This window comes from Motacilla alba, chromosome Z, assembly GCF_015832195.1.
Source record: "Motacilla alba alba isolate MOTALB_02 chromosome Z, Motacilla_alba_V1.0_pri, whole genome shotgun sequence".
Lineage (NCBI taxonomy): Eukaryota > Metazoa > Chordata > Aves > Passeriformes > Motacillidae > Motacilla > Motacilla alba.
The window spans coordinates 32,370,116-32,395,848 of record NC_052046.1 but is presented as its reverse complement, the minus strand read 5'-3'; the positions used below and the strand labels follow the sequence as shown (position 1 = coordinate 32,395,848).

Genomic DNA, 25,733 nt, shown 5'->3' with positions numbered 1-25,733 from the left:
AATGCCTGAAGAGAGAATCTAGATTAGGGAAGCAATCTAGATTAGGTTTAATGTCAATCACGTTACTGCAGTAAGAGACTTGGGAAGCAATTGAGTGCTCTAATTCCACATAATTTCCACCTATTTGCATTCATCTGTACATGTAAAGTGCCTGAGCTGCTGTCCATAGTAATTTAATCACCACCATCCCCAACCTTTCCTCTAGCCTGAACATTTTATGAGCTAGCTTTGGGATTATTTTATGCAGTTGTGATTTTCTCTCTCTGCAAGGCAAATGATAGTGCAAAGTAAATGAATACTTTCATGAAAAACTATTCTACAAGATCTGCTGCTATTTCAGAAATTGCAGTAATTTTCATCTCTCAAAAGAACAAACTGCATCATGGGTTGCTTTATCACAGGTGATATTCAAGGCAACAATGTCTAACAGTGCTGCTGGAATATAGTGGTAATATTTGCAAAGCAATTCTAAGTGTGAAACACTTTTGAGAAATGTTGAGTTGCTATTGAGAAAAATGGACTGAGAGGTGACTAACAGTAAGGTAACTTTATCTGTTCCAAAACTTTCCAACTGAGGTGCAAACAAAACTCAAGTTTGGGGTTTTTTCTTTCTTTTTTTTTTTTTTTTTAAGCAACATCTTGCTCAAACATTTTGTAGTAATACAACAAAGTTATCCTCTGTGTAACTTTTGTTAGTAAACTAAAGAAAGGAAATACATCTCTTAGGCAAAAAAGGTAACCCAGATTAAAGCATCCTTTTTTGACCAAGTTGTTTTTTATATGGCACTTGTCTCTCAAAAGCCATCACATCCAGTCACTAACTGCATACTACTAAATTAATTCAGTGGGCCAGAGCATCTTTGGACAGTACACTGATAATATCAATGAATATTGGAGCAACGGAAGACACATTCTTGTGTTCAGGACTGGAAAGACAGGAATGATTGAGCTCAAAGACATTAGTATAGGAAAACTCTAGGAAGGAAGCTAATAGTGTCACTAATTAAAACCAATGAATATCCTAAATGCCTTTATTCACTCCAGCTATAAACAAACGTGATATATGGTACTAATGACGCAACAACACAGTGCTTTCATTTCAGTTCACAAAGCAAGACAATTAAGAATATATGTAGCGGTGGAAAGACCGAATAAACTGTGGAAAGTGCTCAGTGAACAGCCTGAATGGACGGACTCACATACTTATAGCAGATATCCCTAGAGGAGGAGAAAAATGGTGCTAAACATGACTTCAGACAACACTCAGTGTTAAGGCAGTAAGACTGAAGCACAGTTTGCAAATTTATGAGGAAAATTCAGACTCACAGAAAGATATACTTCATGTTTTTGCCATTTTTCAACTAATTCAAGAAAATTAAGACCAAACTACCCAGAACCACTGCATACATGAAAGAATTCTAATAAAGCTTTCTACAGCTTGCTAAGTCTGAAATAGCCCATGGCATACACATGCATTAAAACCTACCTTTCACAGTACATTAACCTCTGAGCAAAAGCAGTTTTAATACATGGTTTAGAAAATATATAGCAATAATCTCAAACATATCTTCTGGAGAGAATTTCACTATTAAACTACACATTATTATTAATATCTGCCTATTAGTGAAGCTCCACATGTTGAGGGATGCTAAAACAGGCAGCAACTTTCTGAAACAATTTTTATTAGATCATTTTAGTCATCTCCAATCAGCTCATTTAGATAAAAAGATCAGAGGAAAACCAGAAGAAATAGGTGGAGTCCAACCCATATCAGAGCCGAATTTAGAGCTAGGCCTGGTTGCTTTAGGCCTTGTCCCAAAGAAATTTGAATCTTTCCAGGGACTCTGCATGTTTTTATGGCATGCTGAGCCCCTGCCTTCAGCATTTACTGGCTCTCAAAGTGTTCATAAATAACTCTGTTTTCTGATGCTGCTTGAATGCATAACTGTAAAAAATGCTCAAATTCTGGGAGTGTTCAGGGCTGGGTAAAATGGGGCTTCAAGCAAGCTGGTCTAATGGAAGTTAAATTTTTCAGGTATATAGGAATTTAATCTATAAAATGAAAATATCTAAGACATATCTACCAGTCTGCATTAGGAAGTGATACCAGTTAGATGCTGTCTCCCCTGTTTCTTTTAATACAACAGGAAAATATATTAAAAATCTCCTCAAACCCAGAAAAAAACCTAAAAAACCCCCCAACAAGTTAATTACCATAATAAAATAGACACAAAAACTATGAATATTAAGGATAATCCCACTAATGGAAGTTAAGTTTTAGCATCCAGAATAGTACAGGCCTTGTTTATTTACAAAATTGCATAAGCACTACATTGTTGGAGAATTGCATGTCCTGAAAAAATGAGTATAGTCCAGAACAGCATATATGAGTAACTGCAAATTTACTTTGCAAGAAAATTATTTTTTAACAACAATATAATAAAGTTTATGAATTTATCAAAAATTACTTCATCTTCCCAGGTTGGCTGGAATGAATTTCATTAATTTATCCTTGGGAATAATCCTAGGAATTTCTGCAGTGCAAATCTGCCCATTTGATCACTACAAATCTGTGTGTACTCCTGGAAAGTGACAGAGCCTGGTTTAATTCTGGAGGATGATCTGTTACCCACTTGTCCCAGCATATTTTGTCAGGAAAGAGCAGTGGGGCACCTCATGCACCTGCTGCCAAAGGCCGGACCGGAAGAGCGCTCCACCACTGCCCACCGACAGCAGCAGAACAGAGAAGTGAATCACCTTTCTGTGATTCTTCAAGATGTTTGCAAACTTACACGTTTCAAACTCAGGAACTATGCTGCAGGCTTGAAAAATTTTCTCTAAAGTGGAATATCTGATTTGCTCTGCCAGCTCTGTCTAGGAGGTCTCTCTGTTCAAAAAGACAAACACTTGAAATTTTATTATGCAGATTTCAAACAGGTTGATTCAAGTATTTTGAAATATCTGTCATCTGAATGTAGCTAGTTTCAATAAATACTTAATTATTACTTAATTCTTTAAAAATCTTATTACCCTGTTCCTCAATGGCATGATTAGGCCCTCTCTTCCTGACTATAACACAAGCTGTTCCAGACATACCCTATAATATGAAAGCCTCAATTTCAAGAGTTAACCAAATGTAATAACAGTTCTTAAGAAACAATGTTTTGTAACTGTGAACAGAGCCAAGACTTCTGTAACAAAGACAGTAGAAAAAACCCCTTTTGTTGCCCTGTGAATTAACCTTTTTAAAGAAAATAAAATTTTTATTTTCTTTTAAAGAAGCAGATTTCTTTTTTAATTTTAGTGAGTGTAAACTAAATTGTCATTCATCTTCACTTCAACTTTAGAAATGCAATTTTGCATTATCTTGCCCAACTCAATGTGAAATTCTACTTAACAACAGCATTTCACATAAATTTTAATATTTAATAGGATTCATTGTGTTTCTAGAAGTGATTTTATGTTCTAGAAGTTATGTTAGACCTTTAAAATTTCAGAAAAAACAGACATTAAAATGTATGTAAAAGCGATGCCCTTTTAAACTGTTCCAGGTGACTAATTGAGAGGTGGTATCCAAACTTAAGGAAATCTGCAGTAATTAATGTTCCCGAGCTCAGAGAAACTTTTTCATTGTAGTGTCAGACATCTAAGGATGACTTACATTGTGGGAAAGTTGAATAATGATTTGAAAGCTGTAATTTGGACCAAACACCCTATTTGTATAAATGGTTATACTTACACTGGTGAAATCTATTTCTGCAGGTGCTGAATTTGGCTACGGGTCTATAACCAACCAGGCTCCATAGCCACAGACTATTTAACAGAGAAAAACAACAAGCAGAAACCTACTGCAGACACCACAGGGTTTTCACAATGAAACAGAGTACTAACTTGTCTTTTTGAAGTGCAGTGCAGTGTAAGATTATAGAACAGACCAGCACAGCTATTTGTGGCTTTAAACCTTCAGCAACATTTACAGCAGATCACCATGAACATGAAATATTATTGTGTCACAGATGAGCACATAGATTTCAAGTTGAAAATACTAGAAAATTAAATTACATTTTTATGTGATTTGTGGTGGATCAATTGCAATTCCACTGTGTTGGAAGTGGAATTGCAATTGTGGAACATTTAACTGAAGCATGAAATATTTTGGTAAAAATGTGTGAAACTGAGCATTCATTTATCAGCCTCCTCAGTCCAATAATTTACAGATTGCTACATAGCAAATTGCAGCAAAATAAAACTCCCATTTGGCCAATTAAATGAAATGCAACAAAAACAATAACACTGCCACCACCCCCACCAAAACCCAACAAGCAAAACACCAAACCAAAAACCAATATTGTGTTTGTAATATTTACATCTGATTTATCATTAGGTTTCACCTATATCTATAATATAAAGCTGTCACTACCTGTGAGTATTTGCACTGTGAAATCATAAATCCAAAGTACAAAAAGGAAACACTAATACTTCATAGTCTTTTCTTTCAAGAGGTTATTTGGGGGGAACAAATAAAGCAGTGAATAGTATCCCAATAACAAATTTCCAGGATAAAAATTTTTATTTCCGGAAAACCAGTATGATGATTTTATTATCTTTGAAGCAAACAGTGGTAACAGAATGTGTCTATCCTGAATGAAATTTGATATATACCATCCAAATGTATCATGAATAGTTTTATGTAGAAAATGCTTTGAATTTTTAGAACTATTGATTGATTGAAAAGATAAAATTAATGGTATGCAATTTTGAGTAATTAAAGCATAAAGGGATACAATAACTATGGAAAATTATCAAAGTCTTTGGGGCCTTCAAAACTTTTATAGGTGAGAAGGACCAGGTGAGGATCACCTCCCCAAGGTGAGTGGGACCTGTTTGCTTCAGTATCACCACAAAAAGGATAGCACAGAGTTGATGCACACTGCTCTGGCATTTTTGGTTCTACTTAATCTAAAAGGGAAAAAACAGCAGAATTTTATTTCCAGTACATTCATAGCTTTGGAAGATTCAAATCTTACATCCTGTTTCACTGAATGTTTCAGTGACCAAAATTGCAATTTTCCTGGTCTAATGAAAATCAGAAATATCAGTTCAGTTAACCTTTGGTTATCTGGTATGTGCAGTTTAGCACTTAGACCAGTCCCGGAAGTGGCTTTCAAACTTAGTGCAAGTCCAAATAGAAAGCTGGCAAGTAGTTCCAGTTAAGCTCCTATAATGTGCTCCTTCTATTGAGCTATCATGGAATTGTCCAGGTTTCATTTTATGTGGGATTTTTACTGCTAACTAAAGCACAGATCTGTGACTATACATGAACCTCAGAATTCATATTCTGTTTTTATGCAACTAGTCACTGCCACTGCAAGGAATCTTTGAATCAATGCCTCAAGCTGAAGTTTTTATCTCTACACTAGATATCTGACTTTTTTTGAGTGTTTATCTTTGTGCAAAATTATTATAGTGTGATTTAAATGGCAAAAGACTTGGATACAGCAAGCACTGTTTTAAGTCTAATCAGAAATATTATCTGGGAAAAATCACTTCATGTCTTCTCGCCATAGGCAGTTGGGTACATGGCCTTGACTATATCTGATGGGCACCTGATGACCTCTTTTAGTAAGCATCAGTGTTAAATACATTATTTATTTCAGGCATTGGTAAGAGCTACAGGAGTAATCCTGTAGTAAGTGTCCCAGCACCAGAGGCTTGCTCTGCCTCACTACACTGTGTAAGCAGCTAGCTTCTCTGAAGCTCTGTGAAAACAGTCTTTTTCAATCTGGAGTTATGAAAAGTAGCTATAAAATTACTTCCATAACCTTAATAATCTGTCATGTGCTGAATGAGGCATGCAAGTGCTGTGAAGCAGGCCCTCATCAACCTCACAAGCTTCAAACAGGGCCAAGTGCAGGGGGGTTCTGCACCTGTGCTGGGGTAACCCCTGGCAGCAACACAGCCTGAGGAGTGTACAGAGGGAGAACAGCCCTGCCAAGAGATATTTTGGGTGCTGGTGGATGAGAGGTTACACAGGTGCTGCCCGGAAAGCCAACTATCGTGGGCTGCACCCAAAGCAGTGTGGGCAGCAGGGCAAGGGAGGGGATTTGCTTCTCTGCTCTGCTCTGGTGAGACCCCACCTGGAACCCTGCATCCAGCTCTGGGGTGCCAGCACAGGAAAGACATGTTGGAGCGAGTCCAGAGGAGGGACATAAAAGTTGTTGGAGGGCTGGAGAACCTCTCCTATGAAGAAAGTCTGAGAGACAGGGATTCTTCAGCCTGGACAAAAAAGTAAAGGGAGACTTCATTGCAGCATTTGAATACTTTAAAAGTGGGCTTACAAAAACAAATGGGGACAGACTTTTTAATAGGGCCTGCAGTTGTAAAGAGTTATGGTTTTAAACAAAAAGAGCATAGATTCAGGCTAAATATAAGAAAGCTTTTTTATGATGAGGGTAGTGAAAAATGGAACAACTATTGGAGCAACCAGATGTAACTGAATCCACCCCTGTTTATGGCAGGGGTTTGGAATAGATGATCTTTAAATGTTCCTTCTAGCCCAAACCATTCTATGGTTTCATGATATGACCAACACAATGCAAATTATTAAGAGATAGATTCAACATATTTCAGTATTTCCATTTTACATCTTAATGTGGTAGTGAGTAGAAGAAGAAATGTTAGGGACATTAGACATCACCTGCATAGATTATTTTAGCAGAAGCAGTAAGATGTGCCAATCTCTCTTTCCTTCTTGTCCCTTTGTGTTTTTCATCAATCGCCTTGCCCAGTAGCTACTAGATAAATGTATGATTCTAAAAATTCTTTCTGACATCTGTTTCCAATTCATCGTTGTTCATGCCCTTTTCAAGCTTCATATCCTATCATCAGTACATTGGGCCCAATTCATCCCTGATGCAATAACCTAGGCACTGGCTCTAGGGATGGTTTTAGTCTTGTCTATTCAGAGGGTTAATTTCTGTCTAAGCTAGTTAAAATGATATTTCAATGCAACTTCCTTTTAACTGTCATGTTCTATATAAGATGCATCTGTACTTCTGTAATTTCGTTTACTCCCAGGACCACTTCTATGGCTTTTATAAAATGTTATCCACTTCATGCTGCACTTCTTCTATTTGAAATCCCAGCAACGCTCTTAGCTTTCCTTTGGTTATGTGAGTCATGAAAGTTCAAAAGAAAACTTCCTGTTTAGTCAAAGAACTTCCAGGCATTATGAGAATTTAAAAACAAAAAAAAAAAAACCCAAAAAAAAAACCCCAAAAAAACCCACAAAAAAACCACACACACTAAGATACAGAACTAAAGCAAATGTCCTCCCATTCCTTGCATATTCAATAGAAAAACAATAAATGTTAAAGGTTTTATCATTTCATGTCACGTGCCTTTCAAGAATTTGTGAAGAGGTCACTTAAGAGATTACCTTTAAACCTAATTTAAGATGGGATGTCACAGAGTGATGATGAAGTTAGAATATTTTCTGGGTTAGATTGTTGTTTGTGCATTCTTCTTTCATTTTTTTTCTTCACCTCTACTTCATCCTCTACTTTCCATTTCAGTGTGGTCCTTCCTTTCTTCGCATCTTAATCCTGCTTATCCATCTTCTCCAAAGTTCTTCCCTTTTCAGCCCTGCAATGGCATGGCATGGCTTTGACAATGGCATCTGGCCATGTAATGCTGCTTCTGAGCTGTAAATTAAGGTTTGGGCCTTTGGAGAGGGGAGTAGGTAATAACTTCCTATTGCTCTCCACAGTACTTGCGGCAATCAGCAGCCCCTTAACAAATGTAACCCTTAACAATGCCCCAGGTTCCAACATCTGATGCTTAATGACCTTTGACAGATATCAAAGGGGCTCAAATCATAACTGCACAATAAAATTTTATATCTTAAAAAGGGCAAGAAATAACAGCATAAGCTTGCAGTTGTTTGCTACAACACTGTTATGTACAGACATGTACACAGAGAAATGCTTATAAATGTTTTTAAATTTTTCATGTTTGAACCAGTACTAAGCTTCTCCATTCAAGTTGGGGCTTTGGCTTTTTAAAATAAATTATTAAAGCACCATTCTAAAATTATGTGCCCAGAAAGAAGTTTCATATTTTGAAAGCTTGACGAGAGGAACATTTTTTCTAGTTTTTCCACTGTTCTTGTTAGCAACACTTAAATATTTGCTTCCACATAAATATGGGCATGCCATAATAACTGAGGAAAATAAAATAGTTTTAAAATTTTAACACTAAACCAAAATACTTGCGACTGACTGTGTTGAAAAAGCTTCTAATGCAAAATGAATGTGGCACCTGTATAGTTTGGACAGCTGAAAAGCTCTCTGACAGTAAGCAAAAATGATGAAAAGTGAATATGTAAAATTTCTGGGTTTTAATACCTCATGTCACTTTAAGCTCTTGGGTTTGGAAAATCATTAATAAGTAATGAGAAATGACCAAAACCCTTCTCCAAAGGAAATAGGCCAAACAAACTTTTCACTGTTATGCAGCACAAGAAACAGATGGTAAGTGATAAACAAGTTATCACAATAAATTGGACTCATACCAAGAAACTAGGGAGTAGAGTGAACCACTAAATCCCATGTCCCTGTGGCACATGTTCTGTTCACCCACTATGTGCACTAGATTTCTCTCCCTTTCATTCCTCCAGAAATAAGTCAGGGAAAAGGTCTTCTAATCATCCTTCCCCTGCACTCTTCATCATCTCTTTACACTTCAATGCTGCCTGCCTTTAGGTGGATTTAATTTGCCCAGAAATTAATTCTTCTGGGTTCCTGCTGTAATTTATTACCAGTCATCAAAAAAAAAAAAATTAGGAAGATTAGGTCTACAATGGTTAGCTACATTAACAATATAACATTGTTTATAAATGAAATTTGTACTGTAGTATCTGCTCCATCCAATAGCAATCACATTTGATTGCAACCAAAAATCATGTGTTCTGCTTATTTATATTCACTGCAATTTGTAAGGTTCCTCTGAAGAGACATAAAACTGACCTCAGATCTCTTATTTAGAAAAGGAAGAGGCAGCTCTGGTTCTATCACAGTTAAGAGATTATACAGTATATAATTTCATAATCAAACAATACTTATACTGAAAGTTTTCTGAAAAATTAGTTCCTGTGCTGTGATCCTTCTATTTAGTCCTTTCAACATAAAAGAAATTGGAATTGTTCTTTTAACACAGAATAAAATAAACGTGAAATTGAAGTGTGAAGAAAATTTTCCTTTGATTTTGTCCATGTAACGGGTTATGAAAACAGACCACAGCATGTGCCACTGCCTTCAAGCTTCATGCTGTGGATATGTTTGAGAGCTCAGGCCGTGAGAAGAAAAGCCAGGTAGACAAGGTATTCCAATTCCAATTTCCATGTTGCATCAAGCCATAAAGATGGCATCAGGCTCATATTAAAGAAGGTGCCCTTTTTTGCCATCACACAAGTACCTAAGCAAACCTCTATGGGAGGAAATGCTGGACATGCATTGCACTCCAGCTGCTGTGACTTTCACCTGGGCCAGGCTTGGGCAACAGATCAACACCAAGGTAGTGCCAGGCATGTGAACATGAATAGGTAGGTTGACCTCAGTTGGCCACCAGGTACACACCAAGTCACTCTATTGCTCTTGTCCTCAACTGGATGGGGGGACAAAATATGAAAAAATGCTAGTGGCATAAAGAGGTAAGGACAGGGAGATCCTTCCTCTGTTACCATCACATACTCAACCTGAAAAATTTGATCTACTGCCAGTCAAAGGCCAGAGTGGAATAAGGAAATAAGGATAATATATTATCACAGATGTGCACCAACATGTTTGACAGCTCAGCTTTGGTCAGCAGCAGATCCATCTTTGAGAAAATGGCTTTGTCTGACATGGGGACAACTTCTGGCATCTTGTCATAGATGTCACCCCCACAGCCCCCACCTCTTTGCCATGTAAACTGAACATATGCGGTCACCCAGCCTATCTAAATTTGGGACCTCAGGAAATCTGCGAGTTTCCTTTTCCAAGTCTGTATCAAAAATTACAAATCACTCACTGGCAAAAGCAAAGAGCACAGCAGTGTCCTTAATCTGTCTTCTATTTCCATGCTTCAGTTTCTACAAAATAAAAATGCAGGACAGGTCATAGGTCATAGTTGACCATGTGTGGCTGTATCAAGACAACTAGGTGACCATCTTCTACCACACAGCAAAGACTCACAAGGTAAATTAGAGAAAAAACAAATCATAAAATTCCAGAATGGTTTGTGTTATAAGGAACCTCAAAGATTATGTACTTCAAAGTCCCCTGCCATGGACAGGGACACCTCCTACTAGACCAGGTTGCTCAGAGCCCCATCCAACTTGGTCTTGAACACCTCTAAAAATGGGACATCCACAACTTCTCTGGGAAATCTGTTCCAGTGCCTCACCAACCTCACAGTAAGGAATTTCTTCCTAAATATCTAATTTAAACCTACTATCCTTCACTCTGAAGCCATTACCTTTTGTCTTGTAATAAGTCTTTCTCCAGGTTTCTTATAGCCTCCCTTCAGGTACAGTAAGGCTGGAATTAGGTCATCTCAAAGCCTGCTCTTCTCCAAGCTGAACAATCCCAACCTCTGTCTTTCCTCTTAGGAGAGGTGCTCCATCCTATTAATCACCTTGGTGATTAGTCCATCCTATTCTGGACTTACTCCAATAGCTCAATTCCTGTGCTGGGGACCCCAGAGCTGGATGCAGGGTTCCAGGTGGGGTGTCACCAGGGCAGAGCAGAGGGCCAGAATCCCCTCCCTTACCCTGCTGGCCACGCTGCTCTGGTTGCAGCCCAGGACACATTTGGCTTTCTGGGCTGTGAGTGCCCATGGCTGGGGCATGTCCAGCCTCTCACCCACCAGCACCCCCAAGTCCTTCTCACAGGGCTGTTTTCGATCCCTTCATTCCCAGCCTGGACTGATAACAGGAGTTGTCCAAACCCAGGTGCCGCACTTTGCACTTGGTCTTATTAAATCTCATGATATTCCCATAAGTCCACTACTTGAGCTTGTCCACCCCTCTGGATGGCATCCCATAATTTAGGCGTGTCACTGCACCACTCAGCTTGGTGTAATCTGCAAATTTGCAGAGGGTGCACTTGATCCTTTTGTCTATGTCATTAATGAAGATATTAAATAACACTGGTCCCAGACCTTTGAGGGCACCACTTGCCATGGACATCCACTGGGATGCTGAGCTGTTGGCCACTACCCTCTGGATGTGACCATCCAAACAAATCCTTGTCCAAACAAATCTAATCCATATCTCTCCAATTTAGAGAGAGGGATGTTTTGGGGGACCATGTCAAAGGCCTTACTGAAGTCCAGAGAAATGACACCTGCAGCCCTTCCCTTAAGCACTGATGCAGCCACTCCATCACAGAAGGCCACCAGGCTGGTCGGGCGGGACTCACCCTTGGGGCAGCCGTACTGGCTCCCTGTGCTCCATGTGCCTTAGCAGAGCTTCTAGGAGGATCTGTCCTGTGATCTTCCCAGGCATGGAGGTGACACTGACAGGTTGGTACTTCCCAGGGTCCTACTCTATACCTTCATTAGTGATGGGTACTGCAACCATTTCTCCTGTCACCTGGGACTTCACCTGTCTGCTATGAATTTTTTAATATCATCAAGAGTGGAACACCATCAGTCCCAATTCCCTTGGGACTTTGGAATGCATCTAATTGGGTCCCAGAGATTTATATATATTTAGGTTGTTCAGATGGTCATGAACCTGAACAACCCACTTAGAGTGGGAGTGACTTTGTTCTCCCAATCCCCATCCTGATGTCCATCCAGTCAAGACTTGTGGGAAGAGGGGTTGCCAGTGAAGACAGAGGCAAAAAAGTTGTTGAGTACTTCAGCCTTTTCCTCATGAAGAACTGATGCACAGTTCATAGTTTTTCCAATCAATATACATGAAGCAGAGTTTGTCTTACCAAACAGACAATTTCCTGTTAAACAGAAAGCTAATACCATAGCTTTCTGCTCTTAATAATACATACCTTTTTTCCTATAATCTTATGGCACTATGCTAAAGCTCCCTGCTTCGTGTTTCCGACATTAAAACTTCCACTCATAGATCAAATTTTCCTTGAAAACACACCACAAAGCACAGGTGCTGAAAGCTCATGAAATATTCATTTAAACACAATTTAAAAGATTCATTGCATGTCTGAGAGACAAATAATTAATGTCCTGTATGCATGGTTAATGAGTGACAGAGAAAGAAAATTGTTAAAAACATACTAGTACATACAAATGCTTTCCTGATAGTTTTCCTGCATCAGTCTGTGAATTCAGACAAGATCAACAGTGAAGCTTGCTACACTGGTCATCCTCTTTCTAGAGATCAATAACTTAATTTATTTACAACCTTATTTCTTATCTCCCTAGCCTTAAAATAAATGACTGAACACCATGTCTTCTTACAGTTGGAGCTGAGTACCAAAAAAAAAGAAGTGGATGAAAAGAAGCAATGTATGTAAAAAATGCATTAGTACTAGAAAATTTAAACATCGAGCCTTAGGTTTATATGTAGTTACTGTTCTGCTGCAACACTTTTCTTGTTTAATTATTCTTCTACCTAAATAATACAATTCAGGCTTCAAATGCTGTTTCCCACTTGGAGACTTACTCTTAAGTCTGAGTGTGATCAGAATAAATCTCAGATTATACCAAAGATATAAGCTACTTGGAACAAAAGTTCTCCATTTTCTGTACTTTTGTACTGGACACTGGCATAATTGGTCTGCATATCACAAGTTCAAACCTTAATGACAATAAACCAAAATAGATATATTTTAAGACCTCTAACAAGACAAAGTCAGTGTTGTCTGCCAGCTTTCACATGTAGACACTGCTTATTTTTTTTTAAATTATTTTCTCATCTCTTCTGTCCACAAAGACATGATGACCTTTTCATGCAAATAAATAATAATTTGCTCAACAAATTGTAAAATAAGATTTTGCTAATTAGAACAATATGTTGTACTATCTTAAAATGAGGACTACTTCAGTATTTACAGCTCTTTTGCAAGTCTTGGCAAACCCCAAGTTTAAATTGTTTTCAAATAGCACAGCTGGTGTCCAAGCAGTGTCCAACAACAAGTCTGTGATCTAGACATGATCTCAAAATACCACTCTTGTACTGAAAAATCAGGTCATGACAGGGAATAAAAAAATCATCAGTCTCTAAAGTATCATATTCAGTATACAGATTCCAAAGATATAAATTACAAATTATGTATTATCATAGCTGCATTCCTCATTTCTTCAGTAGGTGTGATTACTGGAAGTGTTAAAGACATCTATCACAGAGTGACATACTTTATCAGTAACATATTATTACTGAGCTTACAAAATTATTTTAAATACATTAATAACGATTCCAAATTAATTATGAAAAAATATTTTGGGTTATGAAAACAAATGTACCACAAAAATCTAGCCTATTGCCTTACCCAAACTCTTCTGTAGAGACTCATAACCAGTGTTATGAATTAGTCACTAGGTCAATGCAGTTACATATATATGACATTCTATATAAGCTGTTAGAGGAATCTTACAACTTCTTTCTGTCTTTTTGTCAGAACTCATGACAGCCCCGAATCATTATGAGATGAGTCTCTTTTTTAGCCTGTTCAGTAATTATTGACATATGTTTATTGAAATTCCACTGAATTTATTGTTCCCTTGATTGTTATTTTCACTTTTTTTTGTATATCAGTTTTTCACTAAGTAATATTTAAATTGTCAGAGTTCCTCAGAAGGTGAAAATGTGAGCATTAATACTGTACTTAAAAATGCTAAAACACGTTGTGTTTTATATCACAAAGAAATAAATTTTTTTCTCTCTCTTCTTTCCTTTTTGTCCTGGTTGGTTGTTTGGGTTTTGTGGGTTTCTGTTTTGTTTTGGCTTTTTGGGTTTTTTGGTTTGGTTTGGTTTGGTTTTTGAAGGAACATAAAATAGATGACTAAAAAGAGAAAAGAAAAATAAGAATACAGAACTTCCATGTCATACTTGCTTGGACAAAAAAAAAAAAAAGAATCCTCCCAGAAATAAAAAGTCCTTAGCAGAAAAAAAGCTTGACTACTATCTTACTAATGCCAACAAGAGTGGTGTTTTTTCCTGTTGTAAAAAATCCATTTATGTTTCATTTATATCTTCAAGGGTTATGCTTTAGAAAATAAACATCCACCAGAAGCTCTTCTTTATGTATTTCTTACTTTACTGGTATTATGTCAACTTGGTGCAGAAATATATTATAAATGTCTCAGAAATTGGATGCTAGATTTCCTTAATTCTTATAAAAAGGTCTATTTTTCTAGAAGGATTCATTACATCACATCATAACACTCAAACTGTTATTTTGATTATATTTTGAACTTACTTATTTTGGTGAAGACCAACAACATATTTGAAACATTTCTCTGTGTGTATACATGAAAATATTTCTCCTGCATTCTTTTCACACTTTGCAGAAACAAGCCAGGGCAAGGAAAAGCCCACATCTCTGTGACATGATTGATTCTTTTTCCACTCTCCTCTTTCACAGTGTGACTGACTGACTGATTTTGGGGATGAACATTGTTTCAGACAGCCTGGGCCACTCAATTGGTTCACTACTACACTGCAAAAATGTTTATAGTTGACTTATTATAGGAATATAAATATAAAATATATAAAATATAATATATATAGGATGCAGGAATGATCAGCAAAGGTGGGTTAGGATGTTTTTCCCAGAAACAGATCAGAGTTAAATAAAGTTACATCAGCACTGGAATTTTAGAGTGTTTGTTTATGGCTTCATCTACTGACCCTGAGATCAATACCTGCATAGCTGAGAAGCACTTTGGCTGCCAAAGGATTTGTCTTTACAGTCGATCTAGAGAATGCTGTTTTGCTGTAGATTTTCCACACATATATAGAAAGACAGTTTGTTCTGAAATCGTAATTCTAGACGGTAGAGAAGTACTTCCATATATATTCATAAAAGCCATCCAACACATTCCTTTCAAGTCACCATATAAGTAGAAGCAATTCATTAACACTCTGAACAATTTGTACTGAGTTGTGCCTGTCTATAAAAAATAAAGTTTGACATTTTAATTTTTTCATTGCTTCTGGCATGCTTAACTGACTCTTTTCATCTCTCCTCTCTGTCAAGTACAAAACTGCACCTGCTGGCTACATCAGAAAAGTATATTTTTCATCTGTCTTTTAATGAAAGGTGTATCAGTTCTTTTAATGGCTAACAGTGAGCATTAGAGTAAATTACTTTGCCTTCCTGCTTACGACTGTAGTATTTCCCTTAGACTTAGTGTGTCTCCATTTTAGAGAAATGCAGAATTAATTCAAAGACTTCATACTGTAGACTACTGACTACTTTTCCAAATAAATTCTTCTCACTGCGAAGAATTTTAATCTTATTTCTAGTCAGATTTTATTAACTCAGGCAACAATACCTATGTTTTTTTTTTCAATATTAATGGGTCCTCTGCTTTCAGAAACATTATTTCCACTGAGTTAATGAATAAGCTTCCTCTAAATGTTTAATCATTTAAGTTAAAGCAGATAATATCTAGACATTTTTAACTTTTAATACGAAGTTACTTTCCTTTTCTGAATTTCTAATTTGGCCTATTTCCTGAAGATTAATTATAAGGAAAAGACATTTTCCAGTAACACCTCACTAGATCTTGGCACTCTTAGACACTGCTTGTGAGGGGCTGACCCTGGCTGGAAGAAAGCCCATGAAAGATGTTCTATTATTCCCTCTCCTCAGCTGGACAGGGTAGAGAAAATATAACAAAAGGCTCAAGAGTAGAATCAGGTAAAGGAAGAGATCCCTCATCAATTACCATCACAGGCAATACAGACTGGATTTGGAGAAATTAATGTATTACCAATCAAATAAGAGTAGTAAACTTACAAATAAAAACTAAATCTTAAATCACCTTCCACTCGTCCCTTCTTTCTGGTTTCACCATCAGTCCTCATTTCTCTATCTCTTCTCCAGGCTAAATAATGCAAATAATGCAAAGTAATGCAAAGTCCATCCGTCATTCCATGTAGGGATGGTGCTCCCGCTGCTCAGTTTTGAGGCCCTTCTCTGGACCTGCTTCAACAGATCCATGTCTTTTTCATTCTGAGGACTCAGAGGCAGATGCAGTACTCCAGCTGGGGTCCCACCAGTGCAGACTAGAGGAGGAGAATAACTTTCCTTAGCCCTCAGGTCACACTTTCGATGTGACCAGGATACAGTTAACTTTCTGGGCTATCACCAACTCATGTCCAAACTCTGATCCCATAGTACTTATTAAGTCCTCAGCAGGGAAGCTCTTGATCTGTTCATCCTGCAGCCTCCATGGATACTGGGGGCTGACATGACCCAGGTGCAGCATTTTGCACTTGGCTTTATTGAACCTCCTGAGTTTCCCATGGACCCACTTCTCAAACTTGTTCAGGTCCCCCTGGATGTCATATTATCCTTCAGGAGTGTCACTGCACCGCTCAGCTTTGTGTCATCTGCAAATCTGCTGAGGGTGAACTTGACCCCTTCATCTGTGTCATTAATGAAGATATTAAATAACACTGGTCCCTGTACCGTCCTCTGAGGGCACCACTTGCCACTGATCTCCATCTGTACATCAAACTGTTGACCAGTTCCCTCTTATTGGGATGTGACCATCCAAATAATTCCTACTCCACTGAATAGTCTATCCATATCTCTCCAATTCAGAAAGAAGGATGTTGGAGAGAACTCAAATGCCCTAGAGGAGTCAGATAGATTATGTCTGTAGTCCTTCCCCTGCCCACTGATGTAGTCTCTGCATTGTAGAAGATCTGCTGTGCTGACTGCCTCAAATCACCTTCCTGTCCCCCATGTGCATTCTAGGAGGATCTGTTCCATGACCTTCCCAGGCACCGAGGTGAGACTGATCGGCTGGTAGCTCCCAGGCTTCTCCTTTCTACCCTCTTTTAAGATGGGTTGGTTCAATGTTTCCCTTTTTCCTGTCACCTGGGACTTCCCCTTACTGCCACGACTCTTTGAGTGTCATGGAGAGTGGGTTGGCATCTACAGCAGCCAATTCCCTCAGTACTCTGGGATGCATCTCATTACATACATTCAGGTTCTTTGGGTGCTCATAGACCTAATCCTCATTTACAATGGTATGAACTTAGCTTCCATCCACTTGAGAGTGGGAAGATGAGTAGCCATTGACTGAAGAGAGGTAGCCATTGACTGAAGTTAAAATGTTTAGTGCCTCAGCCTTCTCCTTGTCTGCTGTTACCAGTTTGCCAGTCTGTGTTCATCAGGGGCTCTGTACTTTCTTTGACCTTCCTTTTCTGTCTGATTAACCCGTTGTCCTTATTATCCTTTGCATCCCTTGTGAAGTTCAGCTCTCTCTATGCCTTGGTCTTCCTGGCCTCACAGGTACACAACCAGGCAATCTCTCCCTAAAATCTTCCCAGGATACCTGTCTCTGCTTCCATTATCTGTGCGTTACCTTCTTTCCTTCTTGCTTAACCAGCAGTTTGTGATTAATCTATGCTGACCTCTTGCTCTGCTTTCCAGATTTCTTAAATGTGGGAATGAGAGCTCCTGTACTCCATGGAATCATGTTCTTCTCCCTTGTCCAGGTTTCCTAGGTTTGCCCATTGGTTAACTTCTCAAAGAGCTGAAATGCTGCTTTCCTAAAATTCAAGGTGCTGACTTCACTCTTCTCCTGACTGATGATTGGTACTGAATTCCCATCTAACTTGCCTCACCATCACAATTGTCCTTATACAACTGATATGAGCCTGGAATCTAGAGACCAGGGAAATGAGAATGGGGATTGAAGTTCTTCTGGGATGGAGAGGTTGCCTAGGGCAGGGAAGCCTACCCCCACACCATGACTTCCTGAATTAAATAAAAAGAAGGGTAGTAGTCACTGGTGACTCCCTTTTGAGAGGAATGGAGAGCCCAATATGCTGATCAGACCCAAGCCACAGGGAGGTATGTTGCCTCCCTGAGGCTGATGTAAGAGACATCACCAAGAAACAATCCAGCCTGGTACAGCCCATTGATTATCAGCCTCTAGTGGCTTTTCAGGTAGGCAGCAATGAAATTTCGTCAATGACTTCAGAGGGTCAAGCAGGTCCTGATGGCCTTGAGACAACTGGTCAAGGGATCTGGAGTACCAGTTGTGTTCTCTCTGTCCTCCCTCATTTGCAGGGAATGAAGGGGTTAGAAACAGGAAAATCATGAAGAGTAATACCTGGCTTAGAGACTGGTGTGACCAACCAGCAGAATTTTGGGGTTTTTATCACAGGTCAGTTTATACAAACCAAGACTACTGTCAACAAATAGGAAAAAAGGATCTTAGCTCAGGAGTTACCAGGACTTGTTGAGAGAGCTTTAAACTCTGTTTGAAGGGATATGGGAATGTAGACAATCTTTTAACTCCAGTATACAATCATCACTGAATTTGCACAAAAGGAAAACCAAAATATCCTGTAGGCATTAGAGACTTATACAAAAAGACACTATCATAATGTTCTGTTTTTCACATGCTAATTTGTCCAAGAAGGAGACCAACACACACAACTTTTACTTAGGAAAATCAGTGCTGAACTGGAAAGGAAATAAACACTTCTATGAGAATTTCTGTCACTGACTGGCTTTTTCCTAACCACTTAATATAATCATTATATTAGGCTCATAAATCAAGATTTTCAAGTAATGATAAGAACACTATATAAAGAAAAGCAAGCTTTCATATTGATGTTGTTATCATCATGTAAGCACCGGTGAGGAATATACTTAAACATATCTGTTGAAAGTTTTGCTTTTTTTCATAATTTGCCTATTATTTTCTCTTGTGTATTTTTCCCATTATTGCTTGCAAGATTGCATGAGAAGTTATTCAAAATATCAGAAAAACAATATCTAGAGACAGCTGTGATATTACTAAGCTCTTACAAACCTTTTTTTTTTCCATGGATATAGTTTACAAACAACAATGAGATAGATTGTGCTGAGTTCCTTAAAGAATCGTAGTATACACATCCAATATTTCAGGAATTAAAGAAAAAAACCTCTTCCCATGAGGAGAAGATGCAGCAATTCCTGGACCTTCCTGGACTCCTTATTTTTCCCAAGAAAGGCAGCAGAATGATTCTAGTTTTACTCATTCCTCAAAGTACTGCTCTTGGCTGGCTATCGGGTACAAGTTATGTTCTGCTTTTATCTCAGCTGTCTATAAAAACCATTTTCATGCAACAAAAGACACATAGCCCTTCAATAACAAACCCAATCCCTCAAAGTATGAAAAGTTCTACTCCACCTTCATCATAACTGCATGATGATTCTCATCTTATTTGTATAACCTGAGAGGAGAATGATTACCTCAAAAGTAAGAAAACCCTTCCTTCCAAATTTCTAAAGATTTAACATTATAAAAGACCAGGCAACTTAAATACAGCCATGCTTCACCACTGAAACAATACAGCTCAGCTGATGAACACAGTGCAGGTGTAATTTCTTAGTAAAGCTCTCCCACCATACAGCAACAAGAACATTGCCATACATGAAAAAATGCAAGGGCTCAGAGAACAGGAGCAGACTTGCACTGGTTGACTCGAGCACGGCCCTCTCTCCTGCAGCAGGATGCATGGTCAGGACCATTCAGTCTCATTCAGTCATGGTCAGCTCCAGTCTCAGCTAACAGGAGAGATCTCTGACCAGCATGAGTTAGAGACATCTCAAAGCATTTAAGATCAGAAAAGAAAGTCAGCTTGCTTGGGCTCCCCAGAGCTATCCCAAGATGGAATACTACAATCCCTTTCCAAAATTTTGACTGGTGGAGAAACTTGCTCTGTTGGACTATTAGCCACCATAAACCACGTGATGAGGATAAAATCCCTGCTACTTTTTGCTAACTAAAAACAATCAACATGTAACTGCTACCAAAGATGAGGCTGTACTGCAGTTTGCAGGCACTGCTCCACAGGATACTGACCCAGTAACACCAGTGCTGCTGCTGCTGTTGCTTCAGTTGTGGTCTGTGCTAATACAGATACAGAAATTTTAGGCTACAGCATGTAGATATTGTATGAGATAGATCACAAATATCCCCACAAAATACGTGTTTATGTAACAGATGCCAAGCATTTTTTCAGATTGAGTATTCTAGAAATTGTGCTTAGCAAGGTTAACCATATACTTTTCTACCACATGCCTTTGTGCACACCCCACTTGCAAGACCTTTCTGCACCTGTGAGCATTATGCCTTCAATACTATTACTAGTTTGAGTGGTGCATAGGTATTTTTCTTCTAAACACACACATACTGCCCCTAAAAAAGCATGGCTCACAGCATATATACAAGTAGGGAGTGAGAAAGGCTGCCTCTGCAAAAATATGTGCCCAATACTCATGCCTACTTTGGACTACCTCAGACAAGTGACACAGCAAGCACAGTATGATTTTACGTGCACATGTAAGATTCCTGTTTCTGGCATTACTGAAAGGAAAGTCATAATTAGAACACGGAAAGAAAGAGTTCTGAGCAAACATCCACATAAAAATCTCTCTGGTAATTAAAGAAGTCATACGGCTCTCAGCTTCAAAACAAATTAACAAATTATCTGAAGAAAGCTAATAACAAGAGCTGTAGAGTACTTGACTTATTTTACGTTGCACTTTAAATAAAATATAGATTTAATAATAAAAAAATCAGTGAAATTTTGGAATTTTTTCTTGTTTTTAAGAAAATTGATGATGTGATGAAGGGTGTAAAAAGTCCAGACAACAAGGGAGAAGGAAGAACAGTGACTTTTACCAAGTGGCAGAAAGATCCATTACCTTTTTGAAGACTCCTACCTTATGTCCTTCAAAAGGATTGTTATTGGATTTTACTCTCCTAGTTTTCCTTTCTTGCAATGCATTCATGGGTTAACTTTTTAAATGAAAGCCATTATTAGAAATTAAGTAATTTTCATTTTTTTATACTAATGTTCCTAACTTGTCCCCTTCATTAAATTGATAGAATCAACCGTCTCCTATTTGCATTTGGGAAGTCTAAATCTGGACAGTTGAGATTTTAAAATACATTAGGGAATTAAAGCTAGACAGCAGACTGATGGGATTGCAAACACTGAATTAAAGTTCTGAGTACTATTACTGGACTTTTTTTTTTTCAGGTAAAAACATATTTGCAAAACACTAAATGTAATCTCGGAGAATATTACATTTACATTACAAATGCAGACAACTCCTGTTCAGTTCTGGTTAGTTCATTGGGTTTTCCTCAGTGAAGTGTGAAGCATACTGTTGTGTAGGTGTTCAAAAAATGCCTCACACTCTTTACATTCCTTATATAAATGTAAAAAATACTGCTGGCTGAATACACTATTGCATTTGTTGTTACGCCATTTCTATTAGCAGTTTCCAGCAGTGCTGCAAAATTTAAAGTTAGTTGTTTCCCACGTTTTGCAAGTTTACCTGTTTTAACCTTAATTTTATTCTGACATGTTATTAATGTGAAATCATTACTCTGACAAAATTACCTTACAATAGGACACAGGTCATAGACATTCTCATTAAAACACAACTGATTCAATGTTTGTACTATGATTTAACAGAGACCTTGGAACATGTTGTACTAAAGGAAGCCTGGGTTGTCATACTTTGCAGAAAAACAATGTTTTTCCATCACATTTTGGAGCTGCATTGCTGGTCAAAGATAGCATTGCATTTGAAAAGCTGCATCTTTTCATGGCACAGCCATAACATATGAAAATATTCAGGAGGTGTGGGGAAAGAGATAAGAAAGCACTTCTGAAGGAGAAGAAAAAGTATGAGATGCAACCTGTTAGATACCACAACTGAACATTAACTGCTGAAACTTGGATGCTGTTTAAGCTTTCCAGAGCTGATAGCTGTAACAAAACTGAAATTTACAGGTAAATCAGTCCACATCCACTGAGTGCAGCATCCAGTCTGGTTGTGCTAACATGTTCACAAGACTCTGACAAGCCCAGAGGAGAAATGCACTGTTCTGCTATCAGAGGTGAGTTCATACTGAAAAAACTAAGCCAAGTGAGGTAACACATATGCACCAAACCATAACCCTCTAAAATTACTCAGCGTTATTTCCTTTAATATTTTATGTGCAATATTTGATTTACATTATCTTATTTCTTCTAAACAATAGCTCATTTAAGAATGAAAAAAATACAAATCTAGCTCATAACAGGTGTATAATCTGTATAGCAGTGATATAGTAAGGACAGCAGGAATTTTCTTTTTAATAGAAAAACCTGCAGCTATGCAATGTGGAAATGTCTGCACATTGTTCCAGTGATTTCAATGCAGTTTTCAATGTATGAGCAAGGGAGGTGCTGTGGAGTTCCAGCACATGAGCAGAATCTACCTGCCATAATCCTGATTGGGGCAGCAAAGATCTTGCACAGATGCAGGATGAGTTACTGTCTCCTGCTGCAATTGCCTGGACTCACTGCACTCAGCAACAGCTCTCGTGGGATTAAGTACAGTCAAACAATACCAAATGTAAAGTGCATCAAGAAAAACACATGGGAGGCATGAGGGGAAAGCATGATTAAGAATTTAGGATTATTTCCTTTCTTTGTCTTTTATGCAAGGAATTCTTCATGAGACTTTAGACCCTGGATGTGCATTTGCACAAAATAAAATATTTGCTTACTGCAAAGGTTTACAAACAGTAGTCATCTGATAGGACTTTTGTTACAATTATTCTTATTATTTTGGTTTAAATACTAGAATACCTATTACTAGATGTAAATAGAAATTAAAATTCAAAATCTGTTTTGTCTGTTTTTTTTCTGTTTTGCCATAAGTATCTTTTATATTTCAGCCAAAATAAGCATAATTTTTTTAATATAGCATTTGCTGTTGGCCATTGAGATTATTTTGGCACAAGTTTTGTAAATAACAGATTTATTATCAGATTTATTCATTGACTGGATTTTTTTTAAACTCTAAGTCCCTACAATTCTCTTTGTGAGAATAAAAGGATATTCTGTCATAAAATAATTAAAAACACTGAGGACTTTTTTTTCAACTAGTAAGACTATTAATTGGGTTCACCATCAAAATGTGATAACATGTAAAATATCTTGTTTTGCATGTTAATGCCCCATAATTGCACAGAGCTTTTCAACTTCAAAGCTCTTTACATGAATTAAGTGGATGTCCCTGGAGGCCTTAAGCAACATTTTCTTTGCCTTCAAAAAGAAGATTTGTACCAGACAAAAGCTTTGTGAAAAACACGGACTGGGCTTTGTTTTTTCAGCCTATTGCCATTGCCCAGTGAGATAAAATATCACTACCATTTTGCAGATGGAGAAAAAAGGGGAACTTAATGGGGCCATCCCTGCTTATCTCAAACTTGGTACTTTACATCAGTAGTGATGCACTGAGATAGTCAGAAACAGAATGCAACTCTGTTTTCCAGAGCCACGCCAACATACATTTCAATTATTTACTTCCCCACCAAAGACAAAGCTGCTGAGAGTCCAGTGATTACCCCCTACTGCAACCACCCCGCATACAGTGAGTTTGTTCAAGCACACATGAAGACAAAAAAAGCATTTGCTAGAATTCAGTCAAAGGCTGTTACCTGGTACTCCGCTTGGCTTCATTAGAAGACATTTGAAAAGTCCAAAAACCAGGAGAGAAACGGTTATCCCCTTATGTCAGACTGAAACCTATCACATATCACTACGGAGTATTTTCACACTGAACCTTCTTTTAATTGGCCTTTAAACTATGCTACAAATAAGAAACTGCTACAGATGTTTACAACATCGGTGCTAAAGAACGAGTATTTTTTCATCATCCTTTGCTATAAGGGTATTTTTGATGAGTACAAATAAGACCAACAAGTATTCCTCTTTGTACTTACCATGTGATTTTTATGCCACTTCACTGGACACAGGGTGTAATACATTGGGTCTTTTTATTGCTCAAGAGAAAGTGCTCATTACCTATTTATGTTTATATATAGGAAAAAACAAAGAGTTATTACAAGGGGCATACTTCACACTGTAGTAGTGGTTGATTTCCTCAAGATGGTCTTCTGGGGTTTTGGTGCAGTTTGTGGAGGCACAGTTGCAGGTCTTGGAGGAGGAAAGCTATTACTGGGACTTATCCCCAACCCTCCATTTTCCAGAAGAAATGGAGGCAATGGAGGTGGAGGAGGTGGCAGAGGAGGGCACTGGTGTGGCAGCTTTCCTGCAACTCGGGCTGGCTCGCTGTGCAAGTGCACCTCCCTGTTTTTAATGTTATAGTGAACGTCACAGTCGGGGCAGTAGCCGTGGTACTGCACCTTCTCACTGAACCGCACGCGCTCCCTCGCTCCCGCCTGGGGACACCGCTCCTTCTCAGCTCTGTGCACCAGCGGCTGCATCACCACTTTCTCCAAGTTACTGTTTGGCATACAGCACACATCTCCATTTGGGATGCGGCCGGGCCCCACGGGCAGGCCCCCATTCCGCAGCAGGGTGCCGTTGGTCTTGACTGGGTTGGCCAAAGGAGGCAGCCTGGGAGGCTCATCACACTTGACGGGCGTCAGTCGAGGGGGAGGAGGGGGAGGGTTCGGCTTCCGCAGCACGGTGAGGATGGCAGAGGGGTGCGCAGGGGGCTTGATGAGGGGCGCGCTGCCCCGCACCTTGACCTTCTCCAAGCTGGAGGCCGTTGTGCTGCTGGAACTGCTGTTCAGGGTGTCTGTTTTGGAACTGTCTGTCATCTCATCCTCCAGCTGCAGATCACATGTCAGTGTGTCAATCTGGTCAACCACCTGCACAACAGCCAGAGTGAGAACAGTGAGAAAAGCATACCTCAGAGAAGGCACAGAAAAACAAAACCATTCTCCACTATCAGCTTGTCTTCCCCAGAAATGAAGCATCCAATTTTTTTTTGACCATTACTTCTTTTTTCTTGTCAAAGTAATAAAATAATCATAATAAAAATGATGACAACAATAAAGATAAGGATGGCTAGTTTGCTAGCTCATCACCTGAATACAAGAGAAATATAACTTGAAACAGTCTAGAGTGAAATTCCCTTTCTTTCCCTCCAGGGTTTACTTGGTAATATCAGAGTGAGTGAAGTGTAATTTTTCAGTATTATGCTTTGCCTGCCAGGGCAGGAGGAGACAAAATTGTTCAGCTATAGCTTCTACATGACAGCTTCTGAACCCAAAAATTCTGCAAATCATCTTTTAGCTCTGACCTTTCAATCACTCTAGATTTAAATATGCATTCTCTGTAAAGGTGATATTATATGTGTAGAATCATAAGTTTGATACACAATTTTCTGACTTTTTTAACATAAAAGAGACTCTGAGAAACAAAATCTCTATTGTATTATATCCCTTTCTGAGCATTTCCCAAAAGATCTGAAATCCTCCAAAACAATCCTGAAACAGCATTTTCTGAAAGAGAAAATGTTGCTTGGTTTCCACTCACAAGTATTTAAGAACTCATGCACTTTATTTGAAGTTTTCCTCTACCTCCCAGAATTCTGTTTTTAGATTCTACATCTTTTCTAGTCTTCAAGACTCCTTTTTATCCTGATTTTTATATGGCTTGAAACCAGTGCATTTACTTGGTAGAGGAGTTTTCATATGAAAATTAAACACGCTTCCTGCAAACT

The 25,733-nt window shown here is 38.4% G+C and overlaps 1 protein-coding gene across 6 annotated transcripts in view; it reads right to left on the bottom strand.

Moving 5' to 3' along the window:
* Positions 1–25,733, bottom strand: part of PRR16 (proline rich 16) — a 237,739-nt gene that overhangs the window by 126,885 nt on the left and 85,121 nt on the right. For 4 of the 6 annotated variants that reach the window (XR_005255525.1, XR_005255524.1, XR_005255527.1 and 1 more), the window contains one exon: positions 23,983–24,876. Coding sequence is in view for 2 of the 6 variants with exons in the window: in XM_038125881.1 (XP_037981809.1) it covers positions 24,118–24,876 (759 nt within the window). In the remaining 4 variants the exon portion in view is untranslated. Of the gene's footprint in view, positions 1–232; positions 24,877–25,733 lie in introns of those variants that run through there. The other 2 variants (XM_038125881.1, XM_038125880.1) reach the window with 2 other exon arrangements.